The sequence below is a fragment of the Taudactylus pleione genome, unplaced genomic scaffold (genome assembly GCF_031769625.1).
Source record: "Taudactylus pleione unplaced genomic scaffold, aTauple2 ptg000494l, whole genome shotgun sequence".
Lineage (NCBI taxonomy): Eukaryota > Metazoa > Chordata > Amphibia > Anura > Myobatrachidae > Taudactylus > Taudactylus pleione.
In genome coordinates this window covers 1557894-1578883 of record NW_028284896.1, presented here as the reverse complement: position 1 = coordinate 1578883, position 20990 = coordinate 1557894, and the positions used below count along the sequence as shown (strand labels likewise).

General features: G+C 47.4%; 1 protein-coding gene across 1 annotated transcript in view; it reads left to right on the top strand.

Moving 5' to 3' along the window:
- The first annotated feature begins 344 nt into the window (after positions 1-344).
- Positions 345-20990, top strand: part of LOC148502532 (urokinase plasminogen activator surface receptor-like) — a 58636-nt gene continuing 37990 nt past the window's right edge. Inside the window, exon 1 of the mRNA XM_088449726.1 lies at positions 345-477. Coding sequence (XP_088305852.1) covers positions 429-477 — 49 coding nt within the window. The 5' untranslated portion in view covers positions 345-428. The remainder of the gene's footprint in view (positions 478-20990) is intronic.

The following is a 20990-nucleotide window of genomic DNA, read 5'->3' as shown; positions in this document are numbered from 1 at the left end:
ATGTGTTTTAGGGTTAGTGGTCCTTATTGCTGAATTGCTTATTTTTGAGTATTTCTGAGCCTGCCACACTTTATACTGCACACAGACAGAAGCTCCCAGTACCTTTTATGGACTGAACAAACTTTGCGGCGCACAGACATCCGGGACACCTGGATTAAGCAACTCTGTAGCTTCAATTGGGTAAGTGTTCAGAAGTATAAATTCCATCTTTCTTTGCATATTTTGTATGGGAGGGAATAGGTCATCTAAAAGAGAAAAAAAGTGAGGTGTGTTCCTTCATCACCAAACCAGTTCTGAGCTATGTCCTCAATTATCAAGAGTGTTATTCAGCTGGGAGACAGGTGAGGACGGAGCCTCTCCCCACAGACCGTCCAGTATTGGCTGGGGGGGGAGAGAGCCTGAGGGGGCGAGCTGGACACCAGGATATTATGGATACAGTCTGGGGAATCTTACTGGTCTGGCTCAATATATCACAAGGTAAGTGGCTTTTATCAGGATCCTTATCATGATTAGAGTGAGTGAGGCCGGAGATTACTCACTCACAATGACCACTGGACATTTTCTAGAGTGTGATCTGGCTAGTGTGGAATACAAACGTGTCCAGTGAACTCCATGCAAGATAAACACATTACACTGATACTAGAGGGGCTATGTTCTGCCACGGTGTGTGTGCGAGTGATTATGTGAGTGTGAGGTATTATTAGTTGCTTTAAAAGAATAAACTTATAGATAGTATACAAAAAAAATTGCGAAACCGTTGGCCACCCATAAATGCATTTGCAATGCTACGTGTGTCATGTAGTATGTAATAAAGGCATATAGAGGTTAGTGAGTCCGTTTCATGTGGCAGAGAACCGTACGGCTTGTTTCAGCCTCATTTGTGTTTTTTAAAAGTAACATGAGCGCTGGAAGATGGCTGCTTACAGTAAATGATAGGTGTCACTTTTGAGTGTTTAAAGATTTACGTTGCCCTAAATTTGAAATCAAAAAAATTATTTTAGAGTAAGGGAGCAACAATATGGGCAATGTGTGCCAAAGGATGGCTTTTGGGGCATACCACTGATGCCAATGTACAGGTCCTCATGCTTTATGGCTCAGGCCTGGGCGTGGCTATGGTGGGTGCAGGGGGTGCCATCGCTATGGGGCCCTGGGGTTTAGGGGGCTCTGGACCCAGGTTATATAGTTGCCTACCAATTCCCTGGTTTGCCTGTTAAGCAATTGTGTCCAACCCATTGCCCACCCTGGGGTGACATTCCATTTTCAGTGAGAGGTGTGTGTAGTGGATGTAATAATGGTAAGTGGGCACTGTAAAGTGACATAATCTGAACTGGGCACTGTAAAGTGGTATGATATGACCCTGGGGCGTATCTATAATGGGTGCAGGGTGTGCGGTGGACACAAGCCTCTGGGTCCAGGGGGGGCCCACATCGCACACCCTGCACCCATATTTTTTTAATACTTACCTCTCCGAAGACCTGCGTCGTCTATAGCAGTGTTGCATTAAACGCCTGGAAAATGACAGCCGCGGCTGTTTTCCCAGTGTTTTGCGCATGTGTAGTGGGGAAAGCATCGGGACAATGCCGGCCACGCTATTTTCCCGGTGATCTGTGCATGCGCAGTAGACTCTGGTCACAGAGGGGGAAGGGGAAGGCACACAGGCCCCCTTCTCTCTTAATACGCCCCTGAATATGACCTGCTCATTGTAATGTGGTATAATATGAACTGGAGGGCACTATATCGTTACATAATATGAACTGGGGCACTGTCATGTGGATTAGTAATAGAGTGGAAGCACTATAGGGTGGCATAAAATGAACCGGAGGCACTATAATGTGGCATAATATGAACTGTGAGCTGTGTAATGTGGTACAATGTGAACTGGAGGCACTATAGTGTGGCATAATGTCAACAAGGGGCACTGTATGTAGTGGCGTCCCTACCTGCTGATGCACCCGGTGCGGGTAGGGATGGGCAGTATTAAAGCAGTGTGCGTGGCATCGCCAGAAAAAGGGGGCATGGCCTTGTGACAATGGGGCGTGGTCTTGCGGTTGGGGGCGGGGCCACACATTTGAACCCCGTTTTCGTCTCTCCGGGGGATCCCGGAGGTGCGGGCTGCCCCCCGGGGACCAGTGTACTATCAGTGCCAGCTCCCACACTGGGACAGGAGCCAAGTGCTGCACGTAATTCTAAAGTGCACCACCCAGCTCCTGTCACTGATCAGGAGTCTGCACTTTGGTGTCACCGCTCGGGTACTGTGTGGCATAATGTGTATTGGCAGCCCTACAACATGACATAATGAGAACTAGGGTACTACTATGGGACATAACATTAACTAGGGCACTAGAATGGGGCACAAAATGAACAATTGTTGCTGGGAGGTGTCTCTCTAGAAGCATTTGGGCATCGGCCTCTTAAAATGTTGCTGTGGGGCCCACAAAGTTCTGGTTATGCCCCTGCCTCAGGGAGCCTCTATATAGTAAATGAAAAAATTTAGACCCACACCTTTCCCTTCAGCTGTGACTGCATCATTGCGTCATTGCGTCTGTGGTACTTTTTTAAATTTGGAATGTATTCTAATTTATAGTCCCCACAGTGGCAACAGATCCCCAGCATTGTCACCCCCCACCCAGATCCCAGTGGCAGAGTCCCAGCCCAAGTGTTAATGGGCCCCCACTGTATTAGTGCCCCCACTTCCCATATGTCCCTGTACATGAATTTGTATATTTTTAATATATCCCCTCTCCAGAAAAAAAGAAAAAGAACCAGCGCTCACCCGGGAAGGAGGAGGGAAAGGTATAGAGGAAACGGGAAATGAGAATTAAATAAAAAATGAATAAAAACTATTTAAAACTTAATATAATTTCAAATGAGTGTATTTATTTGATAAAATAAGATTGTTTATATATATATAATGCGTACGTGTCACAAAGTACACAATAGGAGAGTTGAAGATCACAAATGTGTTTGCTAATAATCAAATATAACTAATACCGGTATACAACATATAAGGACTGAGACAAAAAAGACAATTGCAATCCATATGGAGCATTAAACTTACGAAGAAGTATCTTATTCTATGTGTTGGTTTCATATAGAAACACCATAGGACTATAAAGGAGATACATTTAACTATCTCTGTCTCTCACTCTGCCAATTTGCTGTTTAGCAAGAAGATCTGTGAATTTTATCTACTGAACGAATGTGTATTTGACATTGGACTTGTTCGGGTACCCCACCCCAGTTCCAGCAGCCCCCCCCCCTCCCCTTTCCTTCATATACCCAATTGTCCAACCCTCCCTCTTAAAGATCTAATTTTAGCGCAGTCTCTATTCTTATACATCACCCATATCCCCTCTCCAGACAAAAAAAAGTAACCCAAACCCCCCCCTCCCCAGTGCCAAATGATACCTTCCTTCATTACCCCCTTCCCACGTAGCATAGTCCTGATCATCAGTCCCCCCTGCTGCAGCCAGTCTCTGTACATGCAAAGTTCCCTGCGCTCGGCATCCTTGGGCATTCAGTGATCACAGACCGCAACGTCATTCCCAGGGGGTTGTAGCTGGAGGAGGAGACCCGTTCTGCACATGTGCCAAACGCATTTCCTCCATATAGTTGGCGGACACAGCGGGCCGACCCGGACGCATTGGATAGGGTTGTGTCATGTAAAGCACTGCTGGCTGCGGACGCATCTCATGTGTTAGTGCAAAAGCAAGTGGTTACAGTGGGTACGAGGACTGAAGGGGAAGGAGGGAGATTGAGGGGTAGGGAAGGGATATAAAGGGTGGTGTAGAGGAAAGAGAAAAGGAGGTTGACAGAGAAACAGAGAGAAGAGAGAGCCGGGGAGGGGGAGAAAAAAAACTAGGGTTGTAGTATAGGGCCCAGCATTTGTAGAGGTGTATAGGGCCTGGCATTTGTAGAGGTGTATAGGGCCTGGCATTTGTAGAGGTGTATAGGGCCTGGCATTTGTAGAGGTGTATAGGGCCTGGCATTTGTAGAGGTGTATAGGGCCCGGCATTTGTAGAGGTGTATAGGGCCTGGCATTTGTAGAGGTGTATAGGGCCCGGCATTTGTAGAGGAGTATAGGGCCTGGCATTTGTAGAGGAGTATAGGGCCTGGCATTTGTAGAGGAGTATAGGGCCTGGCATTTGTAGAGGTGTATAGGGCCTGGCATTTGTAGAGGAGTATAGGGCCTGGCATTTGTAGAGGAGTATAGGGCCTGGCATTTGTAGAGGTGTATATGGCCTGGCATTTGTAGAGGTGTATATGGCCTGGCATTTGTAGAGGAGTTTAGGGCCCGGCATTTGTAGAGGAGTATATAGGGCCCGGCATTTGTAGAGGAGTATATAGCGCCCGGCATTTGTAGAGGAGTATAGGGCCTGGCATTTGTAGAGGAGTATAGGGCCCGGCATTTGTAGAGGAGTATAGGGCCCGGCATTTGTAGAGGAGTATAGGGCCCGGCATTTGGAGAGGAGTATAGGGCCTAGCATTTGGAGAGGAGTATAGGGCCTGGCATTTGGAGAGGAGTATAGGGCCCGGCATTTGGAGAGGAGTATAGGGCCTGGCATTTGGAGAGGAGTATAGGGCCTGGCATTTGTAGAGGTCAGCTTTGATGAAATGTTAATATGATTATAATGTTGACAAAACATCCTTGGTGGTCTAGCGGTAACTTACCTGGTACAGCAGGATGTCGGCGGTGAGCTGATGATCATTTGGAAACACCTCTGGAAGTTAGTATGCCTAACCCCAAACCCTCCCCCTAGTACCTAACCCTCCCCACTCGCAGCCTAACCCTGACTTCTGGTCAATGCAAATGTCGGAGTTTCATATGTCGGATTTGTAAACATGTTGTCATGTGCAAAATTTCAACATGTTTACAATGTTCGATGTCGACATTTTAACAATGTTAACGTCATAACTGTCGACAGTTAAGGCTGTAGTGGGAATGGAACCAACTACCTCATTTCTCTGAGGGTAGTGCGACCTGTGCCATGGCACAGAGCACCGCAGGGCAGGGGGCGCTGCTTGGGCCTGTCATTGTCCCTTATTATTATAATTCTCACTTGTAGCTTCCTCTTCTTTTATCCTCAGCATCTCCTGGCTGCCCCAGAAGTACCCCTATCACTTCCCTGGCCCTTCCCCATGAAGCCATGGCCCTTTTTCAGGTGCACTATCTTATGTCCCTATTTAAAAAAAAAGGGGGGTCACCAATGCTCTCTCTGGCACAGGGCACCAAAAAGTCTAGTTACGGCTCTGGAGAGAGTATGTCCTATTTCCACCCTGCAAAAGGAATTGAATTTTAGATCTCGTCCTGGGGAGCGTTTTGCACCTCCATGTTGCACTTCGGTGAAGAAGCATCCAGCACCAATACAATGACAGCTTGGCACCCCGAAAAGTAGCACCTCTACTATCAGCAGTTCCCATGTTCCTTCACTTTCATTATTAATTTAAGTCATATATACGAGACGTATTTTAGGTTAAAAAAAAGTCTATTTTATGATAAGGGTTGGTCACAAAGTGGTACATGCATTCATTTACTGTCTTACAATGCACCTATAAAGATTGTTCTGCCTCTCTGCCATCTTAGTAGCCTCTTTATTATATTATTGTTATTATTATTATTATTATGGCCTGAAAAGACAGATTTTATATCCCAGATAGAAAACCTTTTTTGCTCCAGTTTGTTAATAGAAACATCACTGTGCAGCCGGTCGATGCTCCGTCCCCCCAGCGGCACTCCCTGTCACTTGTAAGAGTGCTCCTACCATTCGCTAGGTCAGTACAAGGAGCCCCTTCACATGCCAGGTGACACACGTACATTGCACTGGAAGCTCAGTCTCAGGCTTCTAGTTACAGATTCAATAAAAAAAATGAGAGATGTGCACCAGACCTTTTTTGCTGGTTTTGGTTCTAATTTGTCGACCAGTTTTGGTTTTGACAAACCGTCGTGACTGGTTTTGGTTTTGGCTTTGGTTTGGGGTTTTTTTTTTTAAAAAATTGTCAAAAAAAACTTAAATCCCATAATTTGAGCCTTTATTTGTTCCTAGAGTATTATTAACCTCAAAAACAATTTTCACTAATTTCCAGTCAATCCTCACCTTGTTTTCATCCAGTTTAGGCCAAAAGGTTGCAGCGAACTAGTTGGCTGACTAAGCTAAGCGACAGCAGTGGGCAGCACAAACATGTGGCCGTTCAACTTCAAACATGGCACATGGCTCACACTGCGTGGAGTCAGGGGGCTTATATATGCATGTGAACAAAGCGCACTAGGGTAAAGCGCACCAAACAGTACAAACAATAGAATTTACCTCAATTTTTTTTTTTATTTAGATTTTTTGAGGTTGCAACTCAATCCACACTACGTCACGGGGCTTATATGTGAACGTCTTTAAGGATGGACACAGTACAGCCAATTAACTGCAGAGTAGTGAACCGCATACAGCAGCATGCCCCCCCACCTATACACATTGACTAAGAGTAGCTCAGCCACTTGTGAGTCTGAACACAGCAGTTATACAGCAGAGTACAGCGCAGCTTACACATTGACTAAGAGCAGCACAGCCACTTGTGAGTCTGGACAAAGCACAGCCTATATACAGCAAACTACAGCACAGCATACAGTAGCGTGCCCTCTATACACATTGACTAAGAGCAGCGCAGCCACTTGTGAGTCTGGACACAGCACAGCCTATATACAGCAGAGTACAGCACAGCATACAGCAGTGGGCCTGACAGGGAAATGGCGCAGAGTCCCGTCCGTGGCACCTTATATAGAATCCAAACCCCGTGATGCTGCGAGAATGACGTTTTGTCTCAAAGTGGAATCCAAGTCAGGTGGGAAGACCTGAGCTGCCGCTCGGAGTGCAATGGACACCGGGAGTTTGGTTGGGTTCGGATTCCAAGCAATCCGAACCGCTCATCTCTATAAAAAAATAGACATTTAATTAAAAATAATGGCTCTAGGCTCATTACATAGGTAGAAGTGTCATCTTGGGCTAAAACAGCAATTTTCACCAAACATAGGGCTCTTCTCTCTATGGTAAATATAGATCCCTTAGGCACACTTCTTGCAAAGGCGTCACCCGACAGCCAAGAGCTTGTGTGATTCATACATAATATCCTCCTGACAGTTTCTAGGTAGGCTAGTGGCCCATGGTCACGGGTGCAGGGTACGCGGTGTGCACGGGCCCCTGGGTCCAGGGTAGGCCCGCACCACACACCCTGCACCCATAATATACTTACCTTTCTGGGGGCCCGCGCTGTAAAAAGGCTGGAAAATGGCTGCAGTGGCCATTTTCCCGGTGACCTGCGCATATGGCTATACCAGAGTCTGTAAGTGCGGGGCTGGCCACACACCGCTCAGTGTGCTGCCGGGCCGCCGGAGGGAGAGGAGGGGGCCCGTGATGGGGACTGCACATGGGCCCCCTCCTCTCTAGAAATGCCCCTACCCATAGCGATGGTCATTTGCCACAGTCTTAGCTGTAATGGATCATAACCAGCCATTGCAGCTTCAGTTTTATGTAATCGTTCTTATACAGCAATCCCCACTTATACCCCAATGGAGCGGCGGATGTCTTGCTGTATTCTCTGCCATTTAGCGATCCCGTACTTTTCATTTTACAACCCACATTGGGCTGGATTCAGAGATGGACGTAAAGCCGGCGCCGCTGAGATCCTGCCCACAGTGACGGTGTGACATTATGCCAATATCGTAGCTGCCGGGATCTGTATCGAGACTTCCACTTGCGGCATCTCGTGTCCACCGATTGTGTACAAAGCTGCAACCATCGGATGCTCATGTTTCGATCATTTGCCTTTTGGGTAACCCTTTGGGCATGCAGAATGGCCGACAGAGCTAAGTCGCCAGAGCCTTGACAATAGGGAACACAGTCGCGGGCTGTGCCACACCCATAAGATGGTTTGAGTCGCCACCCACTGTTACCATCCACAAATGGTCCCTGACTGTCAATCAGTTGGCGAATAAATTCTCTTTAAAGACCACCGCGGCATATGCGCACTGCGACTCCGATGCATGCACAGTTGTAATAACATCGGTCATTTGCAAAAACAGTGGTATCGCGTCCATATCTCTGAACCAGGCCCATTACCTGGAGCTAAGGCGTCTGTATTTGGCGTTGTTAGACAATGGACTATTACTGAAATAACTCCCTATGTGCACATTAGAATGCGTGTACAAAGGGTGTCCTTAATTATCTCATTAGGTAAATAGCACCTTCAGTGTTGAAGACAAATCAGTGTCACCCAAAACTTGTCTTGTATATTATGAGCTTGTTGGAAAATCTGAATTATCACGATTTATAGGTCTACACGGGATTATTACTGTTTAAGGCACATGTCCAATTTTCTGCCATTCCCTGACTCTTTTCTCTAGGTGAAAAGTGAAGATCACAAACACTTCATTATGAATATCAATGTTATCTAGTTTACAGCGCTTCAATAAATGGAAAGAAATGCAGATTTTATTTGCTAGGCTCCGCCTACATCATTTCAATATGCAAATTAGCATTTGGATTTATGTGTTTTTTTTTAATATAGCTTTGCTAAAGGTTGTGGGATTCAAATTCAATCATTTGATTTTGATGATGTCCCTCTGGGAAATGGTTGTTATCTATTGATGTAGTGAAATATATGAATCAGACTTGCTGACTCTCTGGCTGCCCCTTCCGAGAGGGAGCAGCCAGATCGGCATGACAGGGGGGGCATGGCCAGCACAAGGAGGCTGGTAGGACTACAAGTATTTGTGGGCGGGCCTCGGGGCCACGTGATTGCGTCATTTTAGCCCCGCCCCCGCTACACAATGCCGATATTACAGACATTGTGAAGAAGGGGGTGAGGCCAAAATGACGCAATTTAGCGTGAAAGTTGTAGTGAAGAGTAAATATAATAAGATTTCATTAGAGAAACTTGTGTATTGACTGCATCACTCCATATTGAGTTATAAATGATAATGCCAGTAAGCGCTGTTCCCAGGGGCGTATTTATAACGGGTGCAGGGGTCCCTGGGTCCAGGAGGGGGGGGGCCGCACCGCACACCCTGCACCCATAAAACTTACCTCTCCGGATTCCCACGTCGGCTCCCATGTCTGCGCCTGTAAAAAACGTCTGGAAGATGGCCGCCGCTGCCATTTTCCTTTAGTTTGCGCGTGTGCAGTACTGGGAATATGGCCGCCGTGGCCATTTTCCTGGTGACCTGCGCATGCGCTATGGGCTCTGGCCATTGCTCAGTGCGCAGCCTGACGGAGAGGAGGCGGCCCGTGACGGAAACTGCACACGTGCCCCCTCCTCTCTAGAAATGCCCCTGGCTGTTCCTCTAGACCAGGGGTGAGCAAATATTTCCGCAAAGTTTTATTACAATGTTGAGGATGCGCCCAATTACCTGGCAAGCCGTAATTTGCTCATCGCTGATCTAGACACTGATATGACGTCTGCTTATCCCATGAAGGACACCTCTGGTCATAGATAGGACTCTCTTCCCGATCATTCTGTTCATCAAACCTGTATTCCAGGGTGGTAGGTATTCCACAGGGCAGACATCACTGTCCTGGAGAAACTAGGATTCACGTGAGCCCTAACTTCAGAAGGAATGTAGTTTAGGGGTAGGAGGAGGGTTAAGATACTTAATGAAAGCTGTCGGTATCTTAACCCTGACGGGTTGCCGGCGTCAGGATTCTGACCGCCGGGATCCCGAGCGCCGGCATCTCATACCCAACCCCTTTTGGGGAACCGACTGAACAGCAGACATGTTGGATATATGCATTTTGTTCACATAGAGCTGCACTTTACATTCCAGTTTTCTGGCATTACTAAGGCAGGACACTCTGGGCTTGATTCAACGGTGCACGCTAACTGCACACACTAGGGGGAGAGTTAGGTTTAGGCTGCGAGGAGGGAGGGTTAGGGTTAGGCACCTGGGGGAGAGTTAGGTTTAGGCTTCAGGGAGGGAGGGTGGGTTAAGGGTAGGGTTAGGTTAGGCTTACTTACCTTGAGGCGTTGGGATTGGAACCTGGTCGGGATGCTGGTGTCTGACCGCTGGGATCCTGAGCGCTGGCATCCGATACCCATCCCAGTGCAAGCTTCTATGGTGCGACTGATGAGATGCACTGAGATGGATTAGTGCTACAGCCAGTGGGCATCTCAGTAGGAAGATCACCGGTCGCTGTATTATCATGAAGGAGTAGATGCGGCTGCTGCAGCAAAAGACGCAGCTCTGACTGAATGCACCTCTGAATCCAGCCCTCCGTGCTGCTCGGAAGACCCTGCTCCTTCCATTACATAACTTTCAGTCAATGGCCTCCTGCTCATATACTCCTATCATAAACAAGGACTATCAAACGGAACTGTCCACAGAGCCTGGTGCTGAAGAGAAACCTTTATGGTGCATACACACGGTCAGATTTTCCTTCAGATTTGTACAATAACGATTTAAAAAATCGTTCAATAGTTCATATCTGAAGGAAAATCTGACATGTGTCCCTGAAAAGATGAACGATGTGCGTTCCCGTTTGTAAGATAACAATATCTGACATCTGATGTGTTTGCAGTCAGATTTGGTCGATTTTCATTCATTTTAATACTGTCAAAATTCGTTCGTAGTTCATGAAATCGTTGGTAAAATCGTTCAATCGTTCGTAGTTCATCGTTCGCCTGACAGATCTGACCGTGTGTATGCACCATTACACTGATGGGATCATCTACAACACAGACGTAATGGGATAGAGAAGCTCTCACATAGCAGGAACATATCAGATTATGAGGGTTTTGTGGCAGTGATGTATCATGTTGTTGAGATAGTAAGTGGTTTTAAGTAGAGATGAATGGGTTCAGATCTCAGAGATCTGAACCCACCCGAAGCACAGCTCGGATCTCCCTGCCTGACCTGGATCCCTGACCCGAGACAAAATCTTGCGACCCCTGTCGAGTCGCGAGGTTTTGTTTTGAGCGGGCTTAACGCTGATTGGCTGAGAGAGCCGTCTGTCACGGCTCTCAGCCAATCGGCGTTAAGCCCATTGAAAACAGCACAAAAGAGGAAAAGAAGATGGCGCCCACCATCCCCCGCCGCCTGACACCGCCGGCACCCCCCGCTGCCGACACCGCTGGCACCCCCACTGGCAGTATCCCCCACTGCCGGCACCACCACTGCCGACACTTCTGCACTGCTGCCCAATGTACTGAGGACACCTTTAGCAACCCCCACACTGCCGACACTCCCACACTGAGGACACCACCAGCACCCCTGCACTGCTGACACAGTCAGCAAACCTGCACTGAAAACACAGCTGGCACGCCCGCTCTACTGACACTGCCGGCACCCTGCATTGAGAACACCCCTGCACTGCCAACACAGTCAGCAAACCTGCAATGAGGACACCGATGGCACCCCCACTCTGCCAACACCGCCGGTACCCTTCACTAAAAACACTGCCAGCACTGCCATTCCATGTACTGAGGACACCGCCAACAACCCCCGCACTGCCGACACAGTCAGCAAACCTGCAATTAGGACACCGCTGGCACCCCCTCACTGCCGACACAGCCAGCAAACCTGCACTAAAGACACCGCTGGCACCCCCCGCACTGCCGACATCACCGGTACCCTTCACTGAGGACGCTGCCAGCACCGCAGCACTGCCATTCCGTGTACTGAGGACACCGTCAGCAACCCCGCTCTGCCGACACTGCTGTCACAGTAAGTGCACTATTGGTGTATCCAACCCACACTGTATCTGTGTTGGAAATTAGAAACTGAACTGCCACATGTTAGTGCCGCCCACTGTGTCACTTAGCTTAGTCAGCCAGCTAGTTGGATGCAACCTTTTGGCCTTAACTAGATGAAGCAAATAATATTGTGAGGTGGTCAAAATTGATTGGAAATTACTGGAAATAAATGTTATTGAGGTAAATTATACCGTACTAACAAAAACAGGCCCATTTTATGTGATTTTAGCTGTTTTTATGATTTTTTAAGAAAAAATCCAGATCCAAAACACGAAAACAAAACACGGAGGTGAGGTTTTGGCAAAACCAATCCAGATCCCAAACCAGGGGAGATCCAAATCCAAAACCAGGGGAGATCCAAAACCAAAACACGGGGGTCAGCGCACATCTCTAGTTTTAAGAGACAATGACGCCGCAGCCATGGGGATGAAGTATATAATGAGAGGTCATGCACTTCTGGGTAACAATTTGAGGCATGCAGCGCGGCAGCGCCAGTATATAATATCAATAAGATGGGAATTACCAGAATGTGTTCCCTTTGTTTTTTTTAAACCTCAGTAAACATCCTTTCAACATCTATTATCCCACTCACCTGTCCCAGCACCTTTTTTCTTTGTATTGTATAAAAATAGCTTCTGTTAAAAGTTCACCAACCACATGACAGCTTCAGGGCAAAGGGCTCAACTGGAATTTTGTGAAATATGGCTTCCAGAAAGACAGTAACATATTTCTGCAACGCACCCAAATAATTGTGACATTCTTAATTATGGTACATTTTTAGGCTGTTCTCCATGAGGCAAATTGATGAATACATTATATGCAATATAAATGTATGTAACGTTTGTGTGTATGTATATAATATAGGGGTGAGCGGGTTCGGATTTCTGAAATCCGAACCCCCCCGAGCCCCCCCGATCCGAGTCCGATCCGAGTCAGGCTCGACTTTTCCCGCCTGACTCGGATCTGACATCGAGGCAAAACGTCATCATCCCGCCTTCCGAGTCTCGCGGGTTTTGGATCCTATATAAGGTACCCGCGTCGGCGCCATTTTCTCACTCGGCTGTGGACAGTGAAGAGGGAGGGTGGGAGTTAGTGCTGTGTAGTGTAGTGTAGTGTAGTGCTGCTGTTGTCCACTACTTCAAAGTCCATAGGGGCTGGCTGTGTTGTGCTGTGCTGCTGTTGTTAATAGGGGCTGTGTCCACTACTTCAAAGTCCATAGGGGCTGGCTGGACTGTGTTGTGCAGTCAGTTCTCCATAGGGGCTGTGTCCACTCCAAAGTCCTGTGCAGTGTCCCAGTCCTAAAGGGGTGCTGTAGTGTTGTCCAGGGGGTGCTCTGTCCATCAGGGGTGCTCCCCCCAAGTGCTAAAAAAATAATATATTTTCTGTGTTTGTGAATTGTGTGCGCAGTAGCCGCACGTGCATCAACAAAGTAGTGCCAAGCGTGCGCCTGTGTCATAAGTAAAGGGCCGGCTGGCTTGACCGTTAAAGGGTGCTGTAACCCCCGAAAGTACACTCCAGTCCAAACCAAAAAAAAATTATTTTCTGTGTTTGTGAATTGTGTGCGCAGTAGCCGCACGTGCATCAACAAAGTAGTGCCAAGCGTGCGCCTGTGTCATAAGTAAAGGGCCGGCTGGCTTGACCGTTAAGGGTGCTGTAACCCCCGAAAGTACACTCCAGTCCAAACCAAAAAAAAAATTATTTTCTGTGTTTGTGAATTGTGTGCGCAGTAGCCGCACGTGCATCAACAAAGTAGTGCCAAGCGTGCGCCTGTGTCATAAGTAAAGGGCCGGCTGGCTTGACCGTTAAGGGTGCTGTAACCCCCGAAAGTACACTCCAGTCCAAACCAAAAAAAAAATTATTTTCTGTGTTTGTGAATTGTGTGCGCAGTAGCCGCACGTGCATCAACAAAGTAGTGCCAAACGTGCGCCTGTGTCATAAGTAAAGGGCCGGCTGGCTTGACCGTTAAGGGTGCTGTAACCCCCGAAAGTACACTCCAGTCCAAACCAAAAAAAAAATTATTTTCTGTGTTTGTGAATTGTGTGCGCAGTAGCCGCACGTGCATCAACAAAGTAGTGCCAAACGTGCGCCTGTGTCATAAGTAAAGGGCCGGCTGGCTTGACCGTTAAGGGTGCTGTAACCCCCGAAAGTACACTCCAGTCCAAACCAAAAAAAAAATTATTTTCTGTGTTTGTGAATTGTGTGCGCAGTAGCCGCACGTGCATCAACAAAGTAGTGCCAAGCGTGCGCCTGTGTCATAAGTAAAGGGCCGGCTGGCTTGACCGTTAAAGGGTGCTGTAACCCCTGAAAGTACACTCCAGTCCAAACCTAAAAAAAAATTATTTTCTGTGTTTGTGAATTGTGTGCGCAGTAGCCGCACGTGCATCAACAAAGTAGTGCCAAGCGTGCGCCTGTGTCATAAGTAAAGGGCCGGCTGGCTTGACCGTTAAAGGGTGCTGTAACCCCCGAAAGTACACTCCAGTCCAAACCAAAAAAAAATTATTTTCTGTGTTTGTGAATTGTGTGCGCAGTAGCCGCACGTGCATCAACAAAGTAGTGCCAAGCGTGCGCCTGTGTCATAAGTAAAGGGCCGGCTGGCTTGACCGTTAAAGGGTGCTGTAACCCCCGAAAGTACACTCCAGTCCAAACCAAAAAAAAATTATTTTCTGTGTTTGTGAATTGTGTGCGCAGTAGCCGCACGTGCATCAACAAAGTAGTGCCAAGAGTGCGCCTGTGTCATAAGTAAAGGGCCGGCTGGCTTGACCGTTAAAGGGTGCTGTAACCCACAAAGTACACTCCAGTCCAAACCAAAAAAAAAATTATTTTCTGTGTTTAGCCGCACGTATATATCAAATCGATATAACATAAATGGAGGACCAAACTTTCTCCGATAAAAATAAAATAGAGAAAGATCAAGAACCACTTCCTCCTAGTGCTGAAGCTGCTGCCACTAGTCATGACATAGACGATAACATGCCATCAACGTCGTCTGCCAAGGCCGATGCCCAATGTCATAGTAGAGGGCACATACAATCCCAAATGGCAAAGTTCAGGAAAATGACCTTGAAAAAGACATTTAAATCAGCTGAAGAGAAACGTAAACTCGCCAATATGCCATTTACGACACGGAGTGGCAAGGAACGGCTAAGGTCGATCCCTAGTATGTTCATGACTAGTGGTTCAGCTTCACATGACGATGGAAGCACTCCTCCCACTAAAAAAATCAAAAGAGTTAAGCTGGCAAAAGCACAGCGAAGAACTGTGCTTTCTAAGAAGATATCACAAATCCCCAAGGAGAGTCCAAGTGTGGTGGTGGTTGCGATGCCTGACCTTCCCAGCACTGGACGGGAAGAGGTGGCTCTTTCCACCATTTGCACGCCCCCTGCAAGTGCTGAAAGGAGCACCCACAGTCCACTTGCTGATATGCAAATTGAAGATGTCACTGTTGAAGTACAACAGGATGAGGATACTGGTGTAGCTGGCGCTGAGGAGGAAGTTGGCGAGGAGGATTCTGATGGTGATGTGGTTTGTTTAAATCAGGCTCCGGGGGAGACAGTTGTTGTCCGTGGGATGAAAAAGCCCATCACGGTCATGCCTGGGCAGAAGACCAAACATTCCACCTCTTTGGTCTGGCAATATTTCTATCCAAATCCGGACAACAACTGTCTTGCCATATGTACCATATGTAAAGGTGAAATAAGTAGGGGTAGGGACGTCAACCACCTAGGAACATCCTCCCTTATACGGCACCTGCAGCGCGTTCATAAAAAGTTACTGTCAAGTTCAGAAACTTTGGCTCAGACCGTAAGCAGTCCAGGGACACCTAAATCCCGTTGTCCTGTTGTATCCAAGTGCCTGCAAACCACACCGTCAACTCCCTCCTCGTCAATTTCCTCCTTAGTCAGGATCGGAAGTAGTCCTGCAGGCCATATCACTGGCATGACTGACTCTCCTATCCGGGATTCCTCCGGAGGATCCTGCATTGCTACGCCTACTGCTGCCGCTGCTGCTGTTGCTGCTGCTGCTGGGAGTCGTTCATCATCCCAGAGAGGAAGTAGGAACACCACTACTTTTACTAAACAATTGACCCTCCAACAGTCCTTAGCGAGGAGGATGAAGTACGACAGCAGTCATCCTGAAGCAAAACGTATAACTGAGGCCTTGACTGCTATGTTGGTGTTAGACGTGCGTCCGGTATCCGCCATTAGTGCAGTGGGATTTAGACAATTGATGGAGGTAGTGTGTCCCCGGTTCCAAATCCCGTCTAGATTCCACTTCACTAGGCAGGCGATACCGAGACTGTACAGAAACGTCAGAAAAAGTGTCCTCAGTGTCCTGAAAAATGCCGTTGTACACAATGTCCACTTAACCACGGACATGTGGACAAGTGGAACAGGGCAGACTAAGGACTATATGACTGTGACAGCCCACTGGGTAGATGTATCACCTTACGCAGCAACAGCAGCAGCGTCACCAGTAGCAGCATCTCAGAAACGCCAGCTCGTTACAAGGCAGGCTACGCTGTGTATCACCGGTTTCAGTAAGAGGCACACCGCCGACAACCTCTTAGAGAAACTGAGGGAAATCATCGCCCAGTGGCTTACCCCACTTAGACTCTCCTGGGGATTTGTGATATCTGACAACGCCACCAATATTGTGCGGGCATTACATCTGGGCAAATTCCAGCACGTCCCATGTTTTGCTCACACAATAAACTTGGTGGTGCAGAATTTTCTGAAAAGCGACAGGGGCGTGCAGGAGACGCTTTGGGTGGCCCGAAAAATTTCTGGCCACTTTCGCCATTCAGCGACTGCGTGCCGAAGACTAGAGCGCCAGCAAACACTCTTGAACCTGCCCCGCCATCACCTGAAGCAAGAGGTTGTGACGCGGTGGAACTCAACCCTCTATATGCTTCAGAGGATGGAGGAGCAGCAAAAGGCCATACAAGCCTATACATCCACCTATGACATAGGCAAAGGAGGGGGTATGCACCTGACTCAAGCGCAGTGGAGAATGATTTCCGTGTTGTGCAAGGTTCTTCAGCCCTTCGAACTTGCCACACGTGAAGTCAGTTCAGACACTGCCAGCTTGAGTCAGGTCATTCCCCTCATCAGGCTTTTGCAGAAGCAGCTGGAGAAAGTGAAGGAGGAGCTAAGACGGAGCGATTCCGCTCGGCATGTGGGACTTGTGGATGAAGCCCTTCATTCGCTTTGCCAGGATTCCAGGGTGGTCAATCTGTTGAAATCAGACCACTACATTTTGGCCACCGTGCTCGATCCTAGGTTTAAAGCCTATGTGGTGTCTCTCTTTCCGGCCGACACAAGCCTGCAGAGGTGCAAAGACCTGCTGGTGAACACACTGTCAGCTGAAGCGGAACGTGACACGTCAACGGCTCCTTCTTCATTTTCTCCCGCAACTGGGGCTGCCAGGAAAAAACTTAGGTATCCTAAGCAACCCGCTGGCGGTGATGCAGGGCAGGCAGGACCAAGTTTGGACATCTGGTCCGGACTGAAGGACCTGGCAACAATTTCTGACATGTCTACTGTCACTGCATATGATACTGTCACCATTGACAGAATGGTGGAGGATTACATCGGTGACAGCATCCAAGTAGGCATGTCAGACAGTCCATACCTGTACTGGCAGGAAAAAGAGGCAATTTGGAGGCCCCTGTACAAACTGGCTCTATTTTACCTGAGTTGCCCCCCCTCCAGTGTGTACTCCGAAAGAGTGTTTAGTGCAGCCGGGAACCTTGTCAGCGAAAGGCGTAGGAGGTTGCTTCCACAGAATGTGGAGAAGATGATGTTCATCAAAATGAATTATCAGCTCTTCCAGGGAGACCAGCCTCCAGAACGTACAGAGGGACCTGTGGTGGTGGATTCAAGTGGGGACGAGTTAATACTTTGTGAGGATGAGGATGTACACACTGAAGAGGGTGAGGAATCGGTGGATGAGGAGGATGAGGATGACATCTTGCCTCCGTAGAGCCAGTTTGTGCAGGGACACATTAATTGCCAGCTTGTTTTGTGGGGGCCCAAACGAACCAATCATTTCAGCCACAGTTGTGTGGCAGACCCTGGCGCTGAAATGATTGATTTGTTAAAGTGTGCATGTCCTGTTTATACAACATAAGGGTGGGTGGGAGGGCCCAAGGACAATTCCATCTTGCACCTCTTTTTTTCTTTGCATTATGTACAGTTTGGGGCCTAGTTTTTCTAACTGCCATCCTGTCTGCCACTGCAGTGTCACTCCTAGATGGGTCACGTGTTTGTGCCGCCCACTCGTGTCGCTTAGCATAGTCATCCAGCTACCTCGGTGCAACCTTTTGGACATAAAAACACTATTGTGAGGTGTGAGGTGTTCAGAATAGACTGGAAATGAGTGGAAATTAAGGTTATTGAGGTTAATAATAGCATAGGAGCAGAAAAACCTACAAATTCTGTGATTTTAGCTGTTTTTATGCTTTTTTTCAAAAAAATACAGATCCAAAACACAAAACCCAGAACCCAAAACACGGAAGGGTGGTTTTGGCAAAACCAATCCAGATCCAAAACACGAAGAAAGATCCAGATCCAAAACCAAAACACAAAACACGAAAAGTGGCCGGTGCACACCCCTAATATAATATATACTTATTTACCCCGGACCCTGGCCTCCTCTCCTAGGTGTGTCCCCAGCATTGGGAGCCATGGGGGGCACCCAGGCACCCACTGGGTGCACATTGAGGAGACGGACAGAGCTTCAGAAGTGCTATTTATTCATCGCATACAAAATGGCATCAAGACAAAACTGCTGTCAAAAGTCGACATTTCGGGCCAGCATGGGCGTCTGTCAAGACCTAGCAGCAGGAAGACTGGATACTGAGTGCATAGGTCTTGACAAAGGCACATGCTGTGCCCAAATGTTGACCTTTGATCACAGTTTTATCTTGATGCCATTTTTGATGTGGTGACTTAGGAGACACAGTACAGATTTGGACACATAGGGGCTAAATGTAATAGACTGTGATTTTTAAAGCAGCAAGCATGTTAAAGGCTACCTACTCTTGGTGAGGAATGAACCAATACCTGCCCAGGACATTCTGTTCTGGTTGTCCTGATTTTGTACAGTACTGTTCTATCCAATCTAATTACAGTTGTTTATAATGGGAGTCTAGGGAGGTGCTTGGTCGACCATGGTACAGCTAAAAAGTACTGACAAAGGTTTTTTACATGTGCCTCCTGTTGCTTATGTTGTTCGCTTCCAATGTTTTTATCCTGGTCAGCCACGCACTTGCTTTAGATGTGGTGACTTTGAGTAGCGACTGTAATGGCACCAAATGTACATTATGCTGTAAAATTGGACATGTGTCTAGAGATTGTAATGATATGATATGCAATTTGAGTGGGCATGAAGGGCACCCCTACAGCAGGTGCCCCTGGGCAAGTCACAACATAGAGAGTGAGCGACAACAGCGTAGGAAAGAGAAAGAGGGTCCAGTGAAAGAAAAATAAATGATCTTTGTGTGAGTAAAACCAGGGGGTCTATGTACTAAGCAGTGATAAGTGACAGAGTGAAAAGTGATAAGTCTGTGATAAGTGCCAGCCAATCAGCTTCCAACTGTCATCTCACAGGCTGTTTGAAAAATGACAGTTGGGAGCTGAGTGGTTGGCACTCCCAGCAGATTGTCTTTGGAGGTGATTTTAACACTGTTATTAGGTCAAAAGACAGGAGAGGTTCAAAGACATCCCTGGGTCCTGATTCTAATTTTTTAGTTAGTATGGTTAGACTGGCTGGTCTGGTGGATGTGCACATTCACCATTTCCCAGACCTCACAGGTTACACCTAATTCAGTGGTAGTAGTAGGTTTAGGATAGATAAGATTTTTGTTAAGGGGTCCTCCAAATCCTTGCCTCCAGAGGTAAGGCTAGTAGAGTTCTCCGATCACGCTTTTCTCTCTGTCACTTTGAATGCTTCAAAAGCCACTCAGAAAGGACAGGGTCTATGGGGTTTGAACCCTGAGCTCCTAAAGGAAGAAATGATTAGACAATCCATTAGAGACTTCTTTCAATCACAGGAAACACTTTTGAAGGCAGGTTGGAATAGATCTGAGTGGTGGGAAGAGATTAAAAAGAGAATTCGGAGACTCTTCTGTGGGCTAGTAACCAAAAAGAACTTGGTAAGACAGAATATCTATCAGAGTCTGAGAAGGAAATTAGATTTCTTGATCTTGGAGATAGTGGGGAATCTCCCGGGTGAAGGCTCAGATGAAGGAATATCAGTATAACCGGCTGGATTCCCTGGTTCTGGAGAGGGATTTTGGAATGTACTACTCACCTGATCCCTACCAGAGCTGTGGAAAATTAGTTGAGATGAAGGAGGGAAGGGGTCTGTATGACGAACATGAGGATAGGGAAGGCATCTTGAATATCATTAGATCCTATTACTCCGATCTTTTGTCTGAGCAGCCACTCATCAGGGAAAGGATGGAAGCTATTTTGTGGGAGACGCCTGGACTTTGTAAACCTGATACCTCTATTGAAAGCTTGGGTAGTGATGTGACCGCAGAGGAGGTCAGGAAGGCAATTGACGATGTAAACTTAAAGAAGTCTCCATGCCAGATGGCTTAACATCTGAGTTTTATAAGATATTTACAGACCTCTTGATTCCTCGCCTTGTAGAAGTTTTTAATGAATGCCAGGGTGAGGGAATTCTCCCTACTTCTATGAGGTTATCTGCTCTCATTTTATTGTCCAAGGGTAAGGATCCATCTCGTATTGAGAACTGGTGCCCCATTGCCCTTTTCAGTACAGATAGAAAGATTTTGGCAAAGGTACTATTTAATAGGTTGTCAGAATTCTCTGAGCAACTGCTTTCCCCATCTAAGCACTGCACGGTAAAGGGTCGAAGCACCTTTAGTTCTGTCCTTGGTGTCTGGGAGGCCATAGAGTGGTGCCGTGCTCAGAAGTGGGAAAAGTAATTGTTGGCATTGGATCAGGCTAAGGCTTTTGACCGAGTGAACCATGAGTACCTATGGGCCTTGCTTGAAAGTTATGGTTTTCCAGTGAGGGTGGTGAATTGGTTAAGAACAATTTATAGTCAGGCCTTGTTGATGGTTGGGTGGGAACTACTTTTGGGGTGAGCTCTGATGTTAGTCAGGGATGTCCCTTGAGCCCCATCCTATATGAATTCGCGATCAATTCCTTCATCAGAAGGGTAGAGAATGGTGCAGTGGGGGGGGGGGGTGCAGCTGGGCCCAGAGTTCCCTCTGAAGGTAGTGG